The following is a 22,577-nucleotide window of genomic DNA, read 5'->3' as shown; positions in this document are numbered from 1 at the left end:
AGTTCTGACATTAATGTCCGTATTTTTTTTTACATTTTAACAACAAATTTCTATGTGACCTAATTATCCGATTGGTCTGATTTTTGGTTTACTGATGTTTGAATGTACAATAATATAAGCGAAGCGGCAAGTACGCATTTTTATTTTTTTCCATCACCCTTTAATTGAAATTCAAATTTATTTTTGGATATTTAGTATTTACTTTCATTTGATGTCCAACTTATTTACTCTAGAACCTCAAGCAAGAGACCATCCACGCATAAAGACACAAGACAAGTATGATTTGAGTAATGTTTTTGGCTTCGCTACTTATTGATTATTCATCCTTGTTAAATTAAATAACAATACTGCAAAAAAAATAAATATATCAATAAACAGTTTTTTGGGTTTTATTACAACATTTATTTTATAATGGTAATGATACAGATATTTAAAAAACACAAAATTATTTCATTAAATTATTTGTTTTACTTTTACTTCTACTTTATTTCTTTCCAACATAATTAATATGATAAACATATTTACAAAAATTATTTCACTTTTCCAGTTCCTTGGTTGCTGTCTTCTTGGTAACTTTTACCTGTCTATCCCAAAATGCTTGGGACTTCTTGGGGACTAGCTTGTTCATCTTCAAGAACATGATGGCGTGGATGGTGTCTTTCTCTAGGTTATAGCGCCACGATGAGTAAACTAATTTGAGGTGTGAGAAAATTCTCTCACACCTCGCATTAGAAACAGGTAAGTTGTTGAAGTTGGTCATCAAACTGACAAGTCCAGGTGGATAACATATCTGCTCTGCAACATGTTCATACCTGGCAGTAAGCATCCTGTGGCTTGCGGTCATTGCTCCTTGTTTGTACAGTTTCTGGCGTTCTTCAACATCGAAATCCTTGGACTTAGATTTTTTGACTTTCGCAATTTCCTCCTTTATCTTAGCGACTTCACGTTGGTAACCGTATGTCAAGGCATGCAACTTGGATTCTTCTATATTATTCCAATCCTTCAGCCCAGCTTTCAGGTGTTTCTTCATGACGTCCAGGGGATCCTTCTGTTTGTCACGTTGTTCTTTCTTTTTCTTCTTGGCTGCTGCTTGAGCCTGAATTTCTTTGAACTCTTGTTGTTTGTTCCATAACATCTTTTGGATGGGTGTCATCATGCCTGTAATACATAAATATAATTAATAAAAATGATAATTGAATTATTTAACTAATGTTATTATTATTATCTATTTTAATTAATATTGTATATCTTTACCTGTGGGAGGTGCAGTTTCTGGAGAATCGTACTCGTCAGCTTCGGAATCCTCATTGTCGGCATCCGCATTAGCACTACGCAGGTCGGCCTCTTCATCTGCCTTTTCTTCAGGACTTAGGTTGGCTCTCAGTGAGATTCGGTGTAGCCGTTCACCCAACAACCTACAATTTTTGGGTGCTTGTTGTAAGATTGTTTTTGCTTCATCCTGTGTCACCGTAAAGCTTTGTGTGCCACTCGCAATCATTTCCAAATGACTGCGTGACAGGGGGTGTAGGTAGAGACAGACTTGCCAGCCTGCATTAGTACGGACAATCTTGTTAACTCTCAGGTGAAGGAACTTGAATACACGTCTAGCGAATAAGTTGCCAGGCATACTTGTCCGTAGGGTAAAGAACACCGTATCCAGCATGGTGAACATCTGGACGATTGTGGCCTCATGGGCTTGGGCGGGAATTGTCAGCATGGTATTCACACACTCCAACACTTGCAGGACTTCTCTGAGGGCAAGAACCTGGTCAGGTGTTGGCCACAGATTGTCAAACTTCTTGTTGACTAAAATAAAAATTAAAAATTAATTCTATTGATATATACAGTTCTAATTTTTAATTAAGGGAACGAGAGAAGAAATAATTTATTTAGTTTAAATTTTAATAAACTTCTATTTGTTACCTTTCTCTTTTGTTTAATTAAGGGACAGAGAGAAATTTAAGTTGGTAATTTTGTTAGTTTTAAATTGTTGTTTAAATTATAATTAACTTTTTTGGGTTTACCTTTCTGATCCTGCACGGATTTTTTCACCTTCTGAAGTAGTTGTTTGTTGTCAAACAACTCTAAGAACCGCTTTATCATGTTCATTCTGGAGCTCCATCTCGTCTCCACGTATCTGGTAAGCATACGTTGTCCACTCTCTACCAAAATGCGACGCAGCTTCTTGTTATTCATAATTTTACTGACCAGCTTTGCCAGGTTAATTATGGTTCTGTTGTACCCCTTCCCTTTCTAAAAAATATAATATTTGTTAATTTTCACGTTTTTGTATAATTTATTATTTAACTTTTTAAGTTACTGTATAAGTTATTTAGTTGGTTCTATTAATCATTTAATTAATTTACTTACAACTTTGGCAGCCTGCTTCAACGCCAACTCCACTTGGTGGTTGAGGCAAACGCCTCCCACTATTAGTCCACATTTTTGCTCATCACATATCATTGTTTTCTGGATGTTCTCTTCCATTAGTTTCCCGAAATTTGTGATTGCTGAAAAGAAATAATTTAATAAATTAATATAATTTAGTTAAATGCATTTCGTGAAACTACCCCTGTAAATCATTAAATGTAATTCATTGAATTTTTTGGGAATGAATTTAATTTAACTTTACTTACCCTCTCTTTGTTGTGGATCTTTGATGGCGATGGACCTGTAGAAAATCGCACTTGATATGCCGCCATCGCCTTGTCTTGTTCCTGCCAGGGTTTCTTCACCTCCATCCTGACCCTCACCTTCGGCTTCTACAACACCATCCTCAACCTCATCTAAATCTTCTGCTTGTGCAACTCCTTTGTCAACCTCTTCTATAACCATATCCAACGGGATTTCATCTTCACTATCAGCCTCAGGTGTGTCTTCCTTATCACTATCATCATCATCATCACTGACTTCCTCATCTTCATCCTCATGGTTCATGTAACTTGTATACTCTGTGGGGGTTTTCCCGTGCTCTTCATTGAGTATCTTGACGGACTAAAGAATGAAAAATAAATTAATGATTTACTTTCTAATGGTATTGTTTTAGAATATTAATTCTCGTATTCATTCAAATATTCATCTAAAAAAACTGGTTTTATCTTACAATTGTACATTTTACATCCGCGGAAAGCCATTTAAAATACGATGCGAGAAAAAACTATTAAATAGTTATGATTTTATAATTATAATTTATAATTTTTCATTACCTTTACACAGTTGGCAGCCGAGTCGGATGTGGAGCTGAGAAGTTGATAATGCTCAAGCCCAAACCTTTTCAACAGTTGTTCGAAATATTCGTAGATGCTGCGGCCAGAAGCATCGGGTTTAGGCATCTAAACATAAGTAATTAATCAAATTATCATTTAGGTATTTGTGGTCATTCTAAATTTCTAAGAATTAATTTTAAACTTATACCTGTTCACAGGCGAGCAACAATTCTTTGGGACCTTCTGCATCGGTATAGTTTGCAGTTACTGAAAAATTAGTAATTCTTTTATATTATTCATAATAGTTTACTTTACTTTATTTAATTCAGGTTATGTAGCTGCTGCAGTTGTAATTGCATTAATAAATAATAATAGTTTATTTATTTTATTTAGGTTACCTGCAATGAAGTCGGTGTGGTGAACATTGCCGAAGTCGAAGGAAAGGTGCAAACCTGCGGAAACAAAGATAATATTGATTATAATTATTTGTTATTTAAAATAATTAAATATTAACATTTTTTCCGCAGGTGTGCACCTTTCCTTCGATTTCGGCAATGTACACACCCGCGGAAGTAAAGATAATTTAAATTAAGTATTTGTTATTTCTTTCAGATTTTGAAATTATTTAGTAATGTTTTAGTTTATAAATTATAATACTTAATAGTTAATAGTTATTAATACCTTTATTTTCTAAAATCTTCTTGAAGGATTCCATGTAATACTTGTGCTGCCCCTGCAGCCAGTTATGAAGCTGTTTGCTGGTGGGTGCATCCTGCTTGTTGCCTTTCTCAAGTAAACCGACCTGCTTGGCGATGAGATGGTCAAAGGCATTGGCATCCTTATCCTTAAAGCGAATTTTTTAAAGTTAGTATGTTTTTCAACCTATTTTTAAAAAATACACTATTCTAACTGACATGAAGATATATTTCGATTTTAGCAATCATTTTCAATTCATTTTGTTTAAAAAAATATAGGTATGAGACATTAGATAACAGCAAATATGATCAAAAATATTAAACATACATTTACCTTAAAGCGAAGGAAACTTTCATTATTAACCAGTTTTCCTGTTATGTGGCGCAGCGCTTCTAGGGCAGTGGTGTATATTTTGACTTCATGGATAACTTCAGCATCTGCCTGGGCCTGTTGAAACTTCCTCTGAAAGCTGGCCAGGTTCACTCCCTTCCTATACTCTCGGTAAACATCTCTGTGGTCATTGATCCAGTGATGGCGAAACCTCCTAAACAGGTAAGCAATTAATATTATTTTTTTTAGCAAAGCTACTCTATAATTCACCTTGTCCGTCAGTATATATTTTTAATCAATGTTTATGAATACTTAATACCAGTGTTCTGGAGCCGGAGCCGGGAGCCGGGAGCAGCAACATTTTTGGTGGAGCCGGATCCGGAGCCGTATTTTTTGTTAAAAACGGCTCCGGCTCCGGACTAGGTAAAAATGATTTTTTAAAGTAATATTATAATTTGGCAACGGTCTATTTCCATATAATAAACTGAAAAACTATTGTTACTTAACAAATAGACACACATCCTTCTACTTTTATATAGCTTTAATCAAATAAAAGCAAAATATTTTATATTATTTATCTTATTTTATCAAATTCAATAATGAAAAAAAATTGATATATTAATTTTAAGGTAGGAGCCGGAGCCGGAGCTGGAGCCGGAGCCGGGAGCCGTATTTCCAAATACGGCTCCCCGGAGCCGGAGCCGCATCAAAATTATACGGCTCCGGCACGTTGCGTTAATACATCATGTTATTTTATGTCAACTTAATATTATTACCTAAGAAGGTTAGTTTCTTGCAGTATAAATTTCTCTCTTGCTTTTGGATCTGTGGGGCATTCTTTCACGTGGTATGTGTCATCCCAGGTATTGAAGTGACAGTATTTGCACCCCCGCCCCCACGGGGTCTTATGCTTACCCTTTCCAGGGTAGTTGGGGATCATGTAAGCATGATCTTCAAGCACTTTAACCAAGTAGACATAAACCTGAAGTAATTTTAATTTTATTAAACATTTTATTTAATAATCTCACACCTGTAACTCTTTTTTTAGTTGTGTTCCTTTGTTGACTTTTAGTTTTGGTTTCAAAAAGTGTCACTTTTGCCCCCCCCCCCCCCCTCTACATTTTATTATTATTTTTAGTATTTATGTTTGTACCTTATCACCATTACTATATGTTATCCTCTTCCCATCAAGGCGGTCATAGAGCGAGTGTGTGTCACCTTGTACTGTACCCACGCAGTCTAGGTAATCAATAGAACAGTTAATTTAATATATAGGTAAAGTAAAACAAACTAGTATTCTAGAAATTTATGTATTTACGGTTGAGATTGTATGGTTATTAATTATAAATATAATATAATGTATTTTATTTAAGTACAGACAAATAGACATCCTGTCAATTAAATTTTTAATGTTACTACCTATGTTATTGATATTAATTATACTAATTTAAGCTTACCTTTGATGAACATATGTTCCGAACTGTCACTGTTCATCTTGGGTTTATTCTTGGATCCTGCTTTACGGCCACCTCTCCCTTTTGGCTTTTCTCCAGCTGGGGATGACTGTGCTGAAGAAGGTGTGTCTCCAGCTGGTGTTGTAGGTGTGGCTGCGGCTTTAGGTGTGGCTGTTGTACTTGTAGGTGATGGAGACGGCGGCGGCGTTACGTTGAGTGGGCGCATTGGTGATGTATCTGGTGTTGTTTGTGAAGCTGGTTGTGGGCTTGCTGGTTTTGACCTTAAAATAATTAATTAATTAATTAATATTATTTTTCCCTTGCCCTCTGGACAAAATATAAAAATTATTTGGCTACTTGTTTTTTTTACCTCGATTGGGGAGAAGGTTTGGGGGGTGAAGTTGGTTTTTCAGGTTCTGGGCTTGCAGGTTTTGACCTTAAAAAAATAGCCTATTATTTTAATTATTAATTAATATTATTTTTCCCTTGCCCTCTGGACAAAATATAAAAATTATTTGGCTACTTGTTTTTTTTACCTCGATTGGGGAGAAGGTTTGGGGGGTGAAGTTGGTTTTTCAGGTTCTGGGCTTGCAGGTTTTGACCTTAAAAAAATAGCCTATTATTTTAATTATTAATTAATATTATTTTTCCCTTGCCCTCTGGACAAAATATAAAAATTATTTGGCTACTTGTTTTTTTTACCTCGATTGGGGAGAAGGTTTGGGGGGTGAAGTTGTTTTTTCAGGTTCTGGGCTTGCAGGTTTTGACCTTAAAAAAATAGCCCATTATTTTAATTATTAATTAATATTATTTTTCCCTTGCCCTCTGGACAAAATAAAAAAAAAAAATTATTTGGCTACTTGTTTTTTTTACCTCGATTGGGGAGAAGACTCTTTTCTTCTTTTCTTCACCCTTGGAGGTGAACACAACTTTGTTATTATGCGCTTCCGTTGTGGATCAGCTATTTTTGACGCCACTGGAGTGCAACTGAAATTAAATAAATAAATAAATAAAGCATTTCAATTTTCTCTGGTTCTTTTTAGAACCCACCAAATTTACCAAATTTGGGATTATATTCTAAAAAAAAATGGCCTCTCTTGGTGTGTAGAGCACCGAGAGTTGCTGAACATGGAAGGAATTCGCCCCGGAGGATGGATTACTCAATGCGACCCAACCTAACCTGACCAAAAGTAAGTAAGGATATTTTTTTAACATTTACCTACCCTAAGATAAAAAGTTACTGTAAAAATACAAAGGAACCCACTACTTTTCATAATCCCCTTTATTATAATTTTATTAGGGGTATAAATATAAAATGAAAATATTATTATTACCTAATGGTATTAGGGTATAAATATAAAATGAAAATATTATTATTACCTAATGCTATCAATGGGGGTTATTTTTTTTGTGGGGGTCCCCAACCCCTCCTTTTCCTCCAACATTTCCGACCCTGGAGTGCAACTGAAAATTAAATAAATAAATAACATTTACCTACCCTAAGATAAAAAGTTACTGTAAAAATACAAAGGAACCCACTACTTTTCATAATCCCATTTATTATAATTTTATTAGGGGTATGCATTTGAGCTTAATAGTAAATAAAAAGTAAAAATACGACGAAACCCACTAATTTTATAAGGGGTAGTTTCACGAAATGCATTTGAGCTTAATAAATAAAAAGTTACTGTAAAAATCCCATTTCTATAATTTTTTTAGCATGGGTAGATGCACTTCGTGAAACTACCCCTTTTAGTTTTTTTATAACATTATTAAATATAAAATGAAAATATTATTATTACCTAATGTTATCAATGGGGGTTATTTTTTTTTTGGGGGACCCCAAACCCTCCTTTTCCTCCAACATATCAAGTTCAACCTCATCCAAAAAATCGGATATGCTTGCATCGTCGATCTTACGTTCACGCAAACTACGCGTAACTGAAGAGTCAGGCATAGCTTGGACAACCTCACTGTCAATATTAATAACATCCGAAACATCGGACATGTTGTCATCATCGTCACCTATAACTTTATTAGAGTCAGGCTCAGCCATTCTCTAACGATGTTGTAACTGAACTAAAACTAAAATAAAAAGATTAATATTAATTATGACTTTATGACTTTAAGCCTAAGGTGGTGAAAATGGCCAGGTTACCGCTTACATTGGATGATTGGGGGAAGAAAAGGGTTAACAACTTAACAGTAACTCCACCCATAATTTTATTTTTTGGAATAGTAAGGGATAAAATAAACACACATAAAAGAAAGTGTGGGGGGGGGGGTATAATCCGTATCCAATTACTACGAGGGAAATCATGGGATGTGTTGGAAAATATTTATATGACATGTAAGACTAAGAATTCTCCTAATTTCCCCTTGAGGAGGGGGGAGGATTTGATGCTTAATCTGCAGAAGGGGTAATTTAACACTTAATTTACCCTCCGTAAAAGATTAAAGATTAAAAGATTAAAGATTATTTGAAACCTGCCCCACCCCCCTTTTTCAACACTTCTTATTTGAATATAATTATATGTAATCTTTTTTTCTCCACCCATCATAACGTAATGGTTAGGAGGAGGGGGGGGGGGGAACCAACAAGATTTAATTTGGATTTAATACGATGAAATTTTAGTAAATAAATTAGCCGTTAGAGGCTGAATATTTCAAATTGTTTTTCAATTTATACTTAAGTTTCATCATTCATTGGTAAGAAAAGTTAAAAATTATATTTCAAGTTTTAGAAACCTATTTTTAAGAAAAGTTACATTTGAGATGAATAGAATTAAAAAAGTATTCGGTAATGTAGACAAACAAAATTGCTTCATAGTTACATATTGGAAGTTACATAACATTCAAGGATTTTCATCTTTATTGTCAGCTTGCTGTCACTTTATGAAGGCTTTTTGGCCAATTATAGAATAGATTGATGATAATGATATGATGAATATCTGTATCATTTCATATCTTTTAAAAACAAAGTTTTATACCAACGTTTTCTTTTTGGTTTGCTCAACAATTTAGGGGACTTGGGGAATTTTGGGACTTGGTTGCTTCATTAAGTTGAGTGTAAAAACGTTTCAACTATTAATTGTTATTTACAAAAGGGGTAATTTTGTGCATCATCATTGGGAGTGTACATCAATTTATCGGCCATTATAATATAAGGTTATAATTTATAAAGGTGTCATATATATAAACCTTTCTTAAAAGTTAAAAAAACTCTCTCCCGTCACCCAGCATTAGTGGAAAATTTTTATAAAGGAAAATTTAAATAAATAAAGGGATTATTCTTTGTATTTTTTTTGGGGGGGGGGTTATAATAATGTCATATATATATTATGGAAAATTTTTATAAAGGAAAATTTAAATAAATAAAGGGATTATTCTTTGTATTTTTTTTTTGGGGGGGGGGGGTTATATTCAAAATCTTCAACCCTTTCTTTTCATATAGCAACCCTTCTTAAATAGGGGAGGGGGGGGAGACTAGTGTAAAATAAACAGCCCATTGCCCTTCCCTTTTTTTTTGGGGGGGGGGACTATAAAGGTGTTACTTACATGTAAAACCCTTCCCCCACCCATATATGTTTGATGATATTGACCTCTAGGCTCTAAATGCGGATGCCACTTATTTTAAAGGGTATGTAAAGATAAAATTTTTTCATGCTATTAGACTATTAGTATTAACAAATTAAAAATCTTAACATTTTCTAAATAATAAATATCGAAGATTGATTTTACGGCATTAGGTTGGTTTATAAAGATAATTTACATTTTACATTTTACAAATTTGTAATTTAAAGTTAAATTGTAGGTTGGCGACGAACGAGAGATGGGCCAGCCAACTTCAAGTTACTTGGATACTAAGGGGAGAAGAAACGGCGGCGCAACCGCCGAAAACTGCCGAGAAAAGGCAAAATAAATTTCAGCGGCTTATCTGAAGGTAATGATGAAATTACATTTTTGCATACAACCCCTTTATTTTAATGGCTTTCTCTACCTTTTGAACGCCTTTCTCTTTCTTTTAAATGCGTAATTATTTTTTATATACGCATAAAATAAACTTATAAAGTTAATTATTTTTTAATATTTGATTTTGCAGTGTTTTTATACTTATATTGTGAACGTTTTGAAATTGAATTATATCTGCATTTGCATTATGAAAAATACTAATTATTATTATTTATTACCTTAATAATTTATTTCAGTATAAATATCCGATTCCGAATATGAAATCTAGACCCAGCACGAAACGAAGGAGCCTGCGAATACTTGAACGACGTCAACGACTTGACCCAGGTATAATATATATTGAATTCTATTTATTTTTAGTTATTCCAAGTGTAATATAATGAATAAATAATCCTTATACTAAAGGATCTCGCTAACCGATGAACCGATCGGGTTCTCCTTTTTACCTTTTAATTTACCTTTTTAAAAGCGAAGCTTTTCTATAATTATGGTCGGTCCGTCCGATTTAGAAAGCGTAGCAACTCTATAATCATTACCAGAATGTCCGTACGTCCATTTTAAACATGTTGATTTTTCGTCCGAGATAGTTAGCTTTTATTCGTTAATTTAGGCATGTTAGAATTGTCCTATCGATTTCAAACAAAGTGTTAATGTCCGTTTGTCCTACCGTTTCAGTGCTTCGCTTTTATGGATGTTGTCATCGTTGTTTTAAGTATAGCTACTCTTTAGTTTAATTATATTACTGTAAAGTTTAAACTTTTTTAAAGTTAAACTGTCCGTTTGTAATTTGTATAAACTATAGGACTAAGTTAATAAATTTATTTAGTGTATAAGATTTAATTCATTAAGGTGTGGCTGTTGTAATACTTTAACACTCCTGCGTTTGTCCACTCCGACGTTTGGGACTCCTGCGTTTGTCCACTCCGACGTTTGGGACTTTGAAATAATAAATAAGATTTAATTTATTAAGGTGTGGCAGCTGTTCCTCCTGTTGCTGTTGATGATGGCCATGGACGAGATGATCGGGTTGTTCAACCAAGAGGACAAGGTATTATATATAATCATATTTTTATTATTACCTATTCCAAGTCTTATATATCTTGTACATATTAACCTAACCTAACCTGTACAGAAATACTTAAAATTAATATTTTAATTTAACACTCCTGCGTTTGTCCACTCCGACGTTTGGGACTCCTGCGTTTGTCCAGTCCCCTTACTTTGAAATAATAAATAAGATTTAATTCATTAAGGTGTGGCTGCCACTGTTCCTGTTGAACCCCAGCCTGATGGGCATCGTCGAGGCCATGGACGCCGTAATGTTCCAAGAGGACAAGGTATTATATATAATTGGGACTCCTGCGTTTGTCCAGTAACCTTACTTTGAAATAATAAATTCACCTTTTGGAATGAATTTAATCTGATTGCGTTGAGATATTTTATGATTTTGAAAAATTAACCATTTAAATTAATAGTAAATATCATACAGAATTGCTTACATGATTATTATAAAACAAGGATGAAAACATGCATAAAAGAGAAGCTCCAAAAAAATGCGTCAAAAAATCTAAGCTGGATCTTTAATTAAAATGTATTTTTTTTGGCTCTTTAATTAAAATGTATTTTTTTTGGCTTTTATGGAACTAATTGTAATCTACAGAAGGGAAAATCACTGGGGATGTACATCGATCTATCGACCACCCTCCTGAGAGATTTTAATTTTAATTTTGATTTAATTTATTAAGGTCATGCTCAACAGGTTGTCCAGCAGATGGGGAACAACAACAATGTTGGTGTTGCTCCGGCTCCCCATCAAGCACCACAGCCCCCGCCCCCCCCTCAACAACAGCCGGACCCCCCTCAACAGCCCCCCCCCCAACAACCAGACCCCATTCCAAACCCCCCCCAACAGCCCCCCCCACAGCAAGAACCTCGTCGTGAGCGTGTCGTACCGGCTATTTTCAATTTGACAATAGGTGCGCACGCCACAGTCAATATTAACAATAATCAATTTGAATTCTATTTAAATTAATATTTATAATTTTGTAATATTATTTCATAATAGAATTCAAATTGATTATTGTTAATTTTGTAATATATATTATTATTGATTTTATTGTTAATTAATTTTCGTAAATTTGCAGATTTTTTAAAGGGGTAGTTTCACGAAATGCATTTAAACTTAATTTAGTGAACCGTATATTTTATCCTGGTTAAATGGTTAAACTACATTTATATGGCATATATTTGAAAAAATTTCAATTTTCTACCACATAGTTTTTAAAATGTCAAGACTTGAAAATCGTCTTTTTAAATTGCATATATCACAAAAAAGACAATTTTCAGGTCTTGATATTTTAAAAACTACGTGGTAGAAAATTGAATTCATTTCAAATATATGCCATATAAATGTAGTTTACCCATTTAACCAGGATAAAATATGCGGTTCACTAAATTAAGTTCAAATGCATTTCGTGAAACTACCCCTTTTCTTTAGTTTTAATTTTTTCATTTTCATTTAATTTTTTTTTCAATTTCATTGTTTCATTTTCATTTTTTAGTAGCAAATCTACTTTATATTTCTAAATGTAAATATGTCTGTCTGTCTGTTTTTTTTTCGTTTTTCAATTTCATTGTTTCATTTTCATTTTGTATTTCATTCATTTCATATTCATATTCGTGATATTGTAAAAATAAATGTGATAAGAAACTCGAAATAATACACTTTTTTATTCATTCTTATGGTCGGTCCGTCCGATTTAGAAAGCGTAGCAACTCTATAATCATTACCAGAATGTCCGTACGTCCATTTTAAACATGTTGATTTTTCGTCCGAGATAGTTAGCTTTTATTCGTTAACGATGCAAGAAATAGCTATTGATAATTTTAAATACGTGGAACGCTTACCTAACCTACCTAAGTATATCAAATAACTATATCAAACGTCTCTCTTCCTTGGATACAAACGGCTGCGCCCCTAGCATTTAGAGGCTCTATATTCGAAGGGATATACTATAGCTATTGATAATTTTAAATTTATGTCTTCAAAGTTAAAATAAGTACACAAATAATCACGGCAGAAACATAAGTATTTCGTAAACATATATTAATTAACGACCTAACTAAACTTTAACTATATCAAATAACTATATCAAACGTCTCTCTAGCCTAAAACCATCTAAGGACCTATACGAAGCTGTACTGTAAAGGAGAACCATATCGCATTCGCAAGTCTTAGTAACAGACATTAAGAAATTCAAATTATAGAGCAGCATCACAATTACAAATTAAATTAAATAAAAATAAGAAAATTATTTTTCATAGTTTTATTATTATAGCATATATATGTCAAGTTATTTATGTGGAATCTAACTAAATATTCACAGGAATACGATCTCAACTCAACGCAACATCAATCGATAATGATCACAGACTCATCAGAGTCATCACGGGTAGAGTTCGCACTCGCGCCACCTACGTGTTCCAGAACTTCCAGGATGGCGTCAATATCGTCATCATCGGAAGATGGATTTACATCGCTGGAGATATCGGGATATTCGTCTTCATCTGATGATAGATCTACTGTGCCATCTAAATTAATCGCACGGTCATAGACATCTAACGACTGGATAACGTCGTCACGGTAACCGTTGCATTTGGCTTCAAGTTGCTGCAGAACAAGTTCATTTTCTTCGCGTGTACGCTGAGAAGATGGAAGGGCTTGGTGAAGGAATTGGTATATACCAATTCCTTCACTAAATAGTCTGAGCGCCTCCATATTACGAACACTCTGAAACCCCGACCTGTAAAGCAGGTTACATATATCTTTAAAATATCTGTGTAGCACCTGATAATGGGCGAACCATCCAGGCATCAGGTCGGGGTATAAAGCCGGTTCTGGATCTGTGCAGGTAAGAGTACGGGGGAAGTAAGGAACCAAGTCATCCATCATCACGTTGCGCCTGCGGTCAACTCTGACTCTCTGTCCTTGTTCCGCCATAACGATAGCAAAAGTAAAACAAATGTTCAAATGTTGTCACTTCAAAGGTCTGTAAGCAAATGAAATTTCAAGGAATCATTACCCCCTACAAATTTTTCTTTGTTGTTGGTTTCCAAGAAATTATTAAGATTTATAATATTCTAGATATCTTCAAATATGAAGTGTTGGGAATGGGATGTGTGAAATATTTTTAACAAGGATGACAATATCCATTAAAGCAAAACATTAACATAAATGCATAAGTATAATCAAAATTATAAGTAAGTATTCTGTCTATAAATTATATAAATACTAACATACTGACGTCTATAACCAACACAAATTATAGAAAAGCTTCGCTAATTCCTAGTATTTTGAATTTTCCATATGTTTTGTTTTGTTATTTCTTGGGGGGGGGGGGAACATTAACATAAATGCATAAGTATAATTATAAGTAAGTATTCTGTCTATAAATTATATAAAATAGTAATACTAACTGACGTCTATAACCAACACAAATTATAGAAAAGCTTCGCTAATTCCTATTTTCCATATGTTTTGAATTGTTAACTTATTTCTTGGGGGGGGGGGGGAGGGGTCAATATTTGTATCGTAAGTTGTAACGGTCAACCTTCAAATAGGGGAGGGGTGAGACTACACTAGTATAATAAATTATAATCTTACCCACTCCCCAAGTTAAAAATTAATCGTGACCCCCCCCCCCCTCATATATATAAACATAGTGAAAATGAAATTATAAGAATCCTTGTTACTCTATAATTAAGGTATGTCCATACGTCCCTCCGTCCGAGTCTTTTTACGGAAATACACTATATTGTTATATATAGAAAAAGATTGTTATAAATGTTTTATCACGTATTTTACAATTTTTTTGTCCATTTTCACCGCTCATTATGAATATGGGCGGAGTGGTAATGCGCGCTCCCCCCCCCCCCCCAAAAAAAAGGGGGAAAAACATAAATATTAGGAGGGGATAGGACAGTGGACAATAATAATAATCTATATTCTATCTTTATATATTTAGAGGTGTAATTTGTAAAAATCTCAAAATTTTTAACATTTTCTCCATGTAACCCCCTAAAATTGGGGTTGGTGTTGTATGTAATAAATATTAGGAGGTAATAGGATATCTGTTTAGCTCCCCCCCCCCCCCCAAAAAAAAAGGGGGAAAACATAAATATTAGGAGGGGATAGGACAGTTGACAATAATAATAATCAAAATGCTGAACTGATAAGAAATAAACAATTTTAAGTTTAGGCAAATTTAGGATTATGTAATTGTAAATTCAATTGTTTAAGTTTTAACGTTTTTCTATTAGCTTAATGCTTCAAAAGACAACCATACATTGTTCCAAATGGTCTATTTATTATTCATAATTTTAGAGCTTCGCTACTTATGTATGTTTTATTAGGTAGACATGTAAGAATTCTCCTAATTTCCCCTTTGAGGAGGGGGGGAGGATTTGATGCTTAATCTTTCATGTCCCACGGTCCACGGATAAAAAACAAATATATAATATCGTAACCAACCTGGTAATGGTATGGTAATAATTGGGATGGGGGGGGGGGGGGAGAAACAAGATTAAATTTGGATTTAATACGATGAAATTATAGTAAATAAATTAGCCGTTAGAGGGTAAATATTTCAAATTGTTCTTAAATTTATAATTTCATCATTCATTGGTAAGAAAAGTTAAAAATTATATTTCAAGTTTTAGAAACCTATTTTTAAGAAAAGTTACATTTGAGACGAATTGATTTCACAAAGTATTCGGTAATGTAGAAAACAAACAAAATTGCTTCAAAGTTACATATTGAAAGTTGGAATATAGATATCTTCAGTGATACTATATTCTCTTTATAACACTTTATGAAGGCTTTTTGGCCAATTATATTATAGATTGATGATAATATCTGATAATATCATTTCATATGTTTTAAGTTTTAAAAACATTCTTTCGCAAGGAAGGGAAATTGAAATTTTTTTAAAAAGGGTCAACTAAATAACATGACACGGATATGAAGCAAAATTGTAAGTGAATTAGTTGGAAGACTCTAATTGCAATAAAACCTACTCTTTTTGAATAAAACAAATATACAAAGTTTTTACTTTTTAATTCGTTCGTTCTTTAAGACAGATAGCTATTTCTTTCATAGTTAAACGGCTCCTCGGGGCTAAAAAAACTGGTTTTAATAATCAAACGATTGTACATTTCTGTTCTGTCTATATATCATAGTTATCATTGAAAACCAAAGAATAAAATAATAGGATGTCTGTTAATCTCCACGGATAAAAAACAAATGAAAAAAATTATATTTGATTTGCAATAAAAACTACTCTTTTTCTGTTCTGTCTACTCTATATATGTCATAGTTATCATTGAAAACCAAAAAATAAAATAATAGGATGTCTGTTAATATCTCTCTACCAAGGATCTCAAATTGAAATCTGAATCTATTTATATTCATTTCTTTTTTTCATGGCTTGGGGGAGGGGGGAGGCGAGGGGTTATTAATTTATTTAAGAGAAACAACGAAATTTCATGTCCCACGGTCCACGGATAAAAAAATATATTTGATTTGCAATAAAAACTACTCTTTCTATGTAAAACAATTACAAATATACAAAGTTTTTACTTTTTAATTCGTTCGTTCTTTAAGACAGATAGCTATTTCTTTCATAGTTAAACGGCTCCTCGGGGCTAAAAAATCTGGTTTTAATAATTAAGTTAAAATTAAAACTATAGAAACTATTTTTTGAAGCGAAGCTATTTCTGATTTATTTACATAAAAACTGATTTATTTAAATAAAGCGGAAAGCTGTCTATAATACGATGCGATAAATCTCTATCTTTTCTCTTTTTTACCAGAATCATTTTTAAACTTTTAAATTAAATCTAAAAGCTATCCACCAATATAAAAAGTGTATATAATAAGCAGCCGGTTAGTTTAGGCCGTAAATCCAATAATGCGATATAATTATCCGAAGTTCCTAATCCAAACACAAGTATTGACTGATTTTTTTTTGACATGCAACTCTATAATTAAATTAATTGTTACCAGAATCGTTTTGAAAGTGTTAGTGTCTAATAAAATTAAATCTAAAGACTATCCACCAAAAATGAATATAAAAAGTGTATTATTTTGAGTTTCTATCACATTTATTTTTTACAATATCACGCAAAAGTTATTTTTATAATATTTACAATTCAATTTCAATATAGTTATTTAAGTTTCTATTTACAATACATACAAAACAAATAGTTAAATAATTAGTTAATATTAGATGAATATATGATGGCGATGGTGAACAGGTAATAATAGATGGCGATGGATTATTAATATATATACAGGTAACAGATGGCGATGGTGAACAGGTAACTGATTATGGTATATACAATGATGATGACAAGTTGATTGATGATGGTTAATGATAGTGCTGGTGAATGTGAATATTTATCTGGTTCTGTTGGCCAGGATGCTCAGGAACAGGAATAGGGACTCTTACACCATTAATAATATAATTATAATAATTATTATTATTAATGGTGAAACTATTGTTGACCCTATTCCCCACTCCAGGGGGGCCATCGGCGCCCCTAGGGCCCCTGGGACCTTGAGGACCTTGAGGTCCTTGAGGACCTTGAGGACCAGGAGCAGGACCAGGAGCAGGACCAGGAGCAGGAGCACCAGGAGCAGGAGCACCAGGGGCAGGCTGGTCAACTGGCGGCGGTGGTACTACACCAGCAGGTCCAACTCCAGGAGCATTAAAAACCTGATCACCAATGATGATCAGGTTTTGCCCTATATTTCCCGCCTGCCGTGGTGCACCACGTACATGGGCGCGCTGGACAGGGGCACGCTGGGGCTGGACAGGGGCACGCTGGACACGGGCACGCTGGACACGGGCAGGCTGGACAGCCGGTTCAAGGGCCGCAACCCCCGCACGTACCATACTCCTGGTTACTGAAGGCATTATTAACAGAATCAGATAATAATAATTGATGATAAATATGATGGCGATGGTGAACAGGACGATGGCGATGGTGAACAGGACGATGGCGATGGAATATGATGATAAGAATAAGATGATACTGATAGGGATGACTGTGGAAAACTGTATAAGATGACTGGTGTTGTTGACATGTTGACCTTGGTCTTGAATGCTTCTTATATTTTATTAAACTAAGTTGTATTTGAACGGAACTCAGATATTTATACTAAATCTCCGCCCCCTTTGGCCTTTTCTTCCGGTCATCATACGACGTATTTGCGATGGTTTTAACGTGGTTTTAAGATTTTAAGTACTTTCCGGTCATACACTTAAAGCTTAAATAAGTCTTTACTATATTTTTGATAACTCTTACTCTTAGTAGAAATTATAATTGTACATACATCCTATATCCGTAAAATTGTGTTTAATACTATTTTAATATAATCTTGAAAAAATAATATTTGATTGAAATAGAAATCATTTAAATTTACTATATTTGATAACTCTTACTCTTAGTAGAAATTATAATTGTACATACATCCTATATCCGTAAAATTGTGTTTAATACTATTTTAATATAATCTTGAAAAAAAAATATTTGAAATAGAAATCATTTAAATTTATGAGAAAGAAAAATCTGTAAGAAATCGTTTTTACTTTCCGGTCATACACTGGGATTAATAAGTCTTGTCTTTACTATATTTGATAACTCTTACTCTTAGTAGAAATTATAATTGTACATACATACATCCTATATCCGTAAAATTGTGTTTAAATACTATTTTAATATAATCTTGAAAAAATAATATTTGAAATAGAAATCATTTAAATTTATGAGAAAGAAAAATCTGTAAGAAATCGTTTTTACTTTCCGGTCATACACATATTATAAATGCAGGTGTTAAATTAAAACCTTATAAAAAGAGGGGAGAATTTCATTAGATTGGTTTAGCCTGGTAGTAATGGTTAGTTAGAAGGAGGGGTGGGGGAGGGAGATAAACAACAAGATTTAATTTCTCACGGAAATACATTTTGATTTTTGTCTGTCTATCTTTTATGTTGCTTCAGAAAATAGATATTTATCGCATCGTATTATAGACATATTATAGACATTTTCGTTTTTATTTATGTAAATAAATCAGAAATAGCTTCGCTTCAAAAGTTAGTTTCTATAGTTTTACTTTTAACATATTATAGACATTTTCGTTTTTATTTATGTAAATAAATCAGAAATAGCTTTGCTTCAAAAAATAGGTTCTATAGTACTTTTACTTTTAACATATTATAGACATTTTCCGTGGATTTTAATTTTTAAAATATATCTTTAGTTTTTTTTTCACAAAGCCGTAATTTGTCGATATAAGTCGATTTAATTTTTTTTATTAAAAAAAATAGATATCATTCTAGAAATCTACATACAAAGAAATAAAAACTTGACTTAAGTACTCGTTTTTATGGTAAATAAAAATATCGTCTGTACTTTCCTAGGAGTTTTATGAAGGCTTTTTGACCAATTATACAAAGATATGATGATAGTAACCAAATTTAGATAATCACTTTAATAATTTTAGTTCTTTCTTTTTGTCTGTCTATCTTTTATTAAATACAAATCGTAAAATTCGGAATAACTATATACGGTTTTTTTGGACTTCAGTTGAAAGAAATCGTTTTTAATTTCCGGTCATACGCTTATAATACGATGTGATAATTTGATAAATATCTATTTTTTGAATTAAATTTATCGCCTGGACAGACATACTTACAAAGCTATTGACGTATAGTAATAGCAAGAACAAACAGCTAAATATTCTTATAAAGTGTATTAATTCAATACAAGGTTAACATACAATAATAACATTAATATTAAGACAACTGTTCACTTTTATGTTCGTGTCGTGTTGCAGAGCAATGTCTTGCTCCGAAACCGTTGACACAAGAACTAAAAGCTAATATACAAAATACATACATTGCTCTCAAGTCAGGAAGAAAGGGACTATACATCACATTTCTCCCTGGCTTTAACATGAACATGGATTTCAAAACTGTAATATTTCAGATTGAATATAACAATATGTTTATTACATGTTAATTGACATATATATATTATAAGTAGCATTGAATGCTTATTAAATAGATAATAATTGATCTGGTATGACACCTGCCATATTTTTTATTTTATTTTTTTTTTTATTTTATTTCCAGATCTTTAAACACTTCATATACATTTTTTTTTATTATTTTGGTTCCTTAGAACTCTTTTGTGTTTTTTTTTTTTATATATATTCCTTTTTTCTTTATGTGTTTTTTTTTTTGTTTCTTTTTAATATTTTTTTTTAAAAAAAACATTGATTAATATATAATCACTGAAAATGCATTGATTAACATATAATGCATTGATTAACATACAAAACATTGATTAACATAGTTATTATAAATGCATGATATAAAAAAAAAACACTGATTAACATATAACCATCAGATTTAAAACATGGCATTATAGAGCATTAATATAAAACATTAATTTTGAACCTTTTCGAGACTACTACTGCCTCAACAAATATTTAATACATAAAATAAAATAAAATATGAATTAACACACATAAAACTATAATTATTCATAATCATTGATCATAATATTCATTTTCTTTTGCCAAATTTTTCTTGATAATAGTAGTATCATTCATATCCATCAATCCATCATTATCCATCAATCCATCAATCATCTCACAAATGACATAACCATACCAATGCTACAACACCACAAACGATATAACCATACCAGTTGACCTTAGCTTAGTTATAAACTTAGTTATAAACTGGTTTCCACTTAGCAACTGTGATTTTCTCAAACAACACAACAGCCATTCACCTCCACCACAAGAAGCCTCCAATCTCTTCAAAAAAATTGGAATCGAATCCTTCTAACATCGACTCTAGCTACTTCCCAAAATTCACCCTTTCCTGATTCAAAATACGTTGCTGATCCTGCAGGTTAGCCAACCAAGCATCTAACTCAACCATTCTAGTAGCCAAACCTGCCAAATGTTTGAGGTCTCAGGTCAAAAATCAGAACTGCTGTTCACATTTATCATCCAGGAGATTATATCTATTGCATAGTCAGGCATGACTTAAGCCTAATAATGACAACCACAATAACTGCTATTAACATCTCTGTTAGAATCCAAAAATCGACATGTCATTCAAAATACAGAAACTGCCAATGATTTTCGTTATAACAATGATGCTACTGTTGACACTCCAACCAATGATAACGTTGAAAACAATGAACAGAAACAACAAACACAGAGAAAACTGCCGCCGAACAAAAGCAACCAAAACCTTCGCCATAGATTGATTTGAAATCTGATCCATTTCGTTTTTCAATACTAACTATCGACAAAAACACCAGCTATTGACAAGTAAGATATCCAACCTGGCAGTCAAATCTACAACAGCCACATCATCTTTAAGCCCCGCCTTCTTTAGAACAGCTAAAGTTTCACTAACCAGCATTTTACTTTAACTGCCCACTGTATTAACAACTTACAAATATCCGTTTTATCAGTCATAAATATATTTAAGATACAATGCATGCTATTTTAAAATTCTGCACAACTTCACAATAGCTTCTAGCCCATGGTGAATATCTCTGTATATCATTATCTATCAACTAAATACTTCTCATTTTGACAACTGTAAAAACATCTCTTTGTAGCTACCTGACTCACTGTGCATTTATTTGCATCATCCTGACACACTGTGCACATCTATTCAAAATAAATATCAACATAATTCGTTTAGCTCTTTGTATCTACCTGACTCACTGTGCATTTATTTACGTTATTCTGGCACACTGTGCACATCTGTTCAAAAATGTTACAATATCAACATATTTCGTTTAACTCAATGTTATTTCATTATCCTTGACATACAAATCCTCAATTTTCAAATTAAGCTTCAAAACTACTCTCCGACGTCTTATCCACAACTGTTGCTTAAATGCTTAAATTTAACACCTCCAAGTCTTCAAAACTTTTCAACAGTTATTATAAATCTAGTAATCTATAAATCTAAATTACTTTTCTTCTCCTTGGCAGCAGTTGGACTGTTGATTGAAGTACTTATAACAGGTTGAGAAAGGGTTGCAACAACAGTACCAACAGATTGACTTGCTTCAGTAGGATTATGATTATCACTATCACCAGTACCAACAGATTGACTTGCTTCAGTAGGATTATGATCATCACTATCACCAGTACTATCATTAGTTGCATATGATTTGCCACTACTGGTTGATTTAAGATTCTTCTTGCCAAGATCAGTAATAGTCTTCCCAAATTTAATCTGTAACATCATCAGCTCTCCTTTTACTTTCAATTCTCTTCTTCAGCTCTAGTACATCATGAGGAAACATATTCTGTTGCACAATAGACAGAATATTAGTAAATCCATAAACTCTAGCAGCTCCATACATTCCAAATATGTTGTCAATCCAGCACAGGCTTCCTTTGGAGTTTTGTGCAAGCACTCAGTTGTTAGCTTCAGGTACTTTTCATGATCACTAAATCTCCTTATAGTTGCCAGAGAATACAGGAACCTTGAACTTGATATCTACCTTCCTGGTGATACTCCAAGCTTCTTGACCGCATTATTGAGAGCAGTTTTAGCATCCTGTTTAGCTTCCTGTTTAGCTTCTTGTTTAGCATTCTGAACTTCAACAGACTTCACATCTAATCTATAAACAGATTCTCCAGCAGCAATAGCATGTTTTACAATATTACTACCCAATCACTAAACAATCATAAATAACGCTCCTTTAATAAAATTCAACATTCCGAACAACACCATCAATCTTGATGCTGGAACCCTCTCTTCAATTATACAATCAAGCTTTCTAGCCAACGCTTGAGATATCAGGCAGCCTT

The 22,577-nt window shown here is 33.0% G+C and overlaps 2 protein-coding genes across 2 annotated transcripts in view; one reads left to right on the top strand and one right to left on the bottom strand.

Annotated features, from left to right (window-relative positions):
* Positions 1 to 22,577, top strand: part of LOC145334456 (uncharacterized) — a 67,348-nt gene that overhangs the window by 27,730 nt on the left and 17,041 nt on the right. The gene's annotated exons all lie outside the window — the stretch shown is intronic.
* LOC145334366 (uncharacterized) lies at positions 536 to 3,281 on the bottom strand. Its single transcript, XM_080179820.1, has 5 exons — positions 2,637 to 3,281; positions 2,371 to 2,510; positions 2,025 to 2,253; positions 1,255 to 1,806; positions 536 to 1,158 (listed from the first exon to the last, which is right to left on the bottom strand). The coding sequence occupies exons 1-5, from the start codon at positions 2,935 to 2,937 to the stop codon at positions 536 to 538; spliced, it is 1,845 nt and encodes a 614-aa protein (XP_080035946.1). The 5' UTR covers positions 2,938 to 3,281.

Source organism: Acartia tonsa, chromosome 12 (assembly GCF_053477335.1).
Source record: "Acartia tonsa isolate MP-2025a chromosome 12, ASM5347733v1, whole genome shotgun sequence".
Classification (NCBI taxonomy): Eukaryota; Metazoa; Arthropoda; class Copepoda; order Calanoida; family Acartiidae; genus Acartia; species Acartia tonsa.
This window is presented reverse-complemented; position numbering and strand designations above follow the sequence as displayed.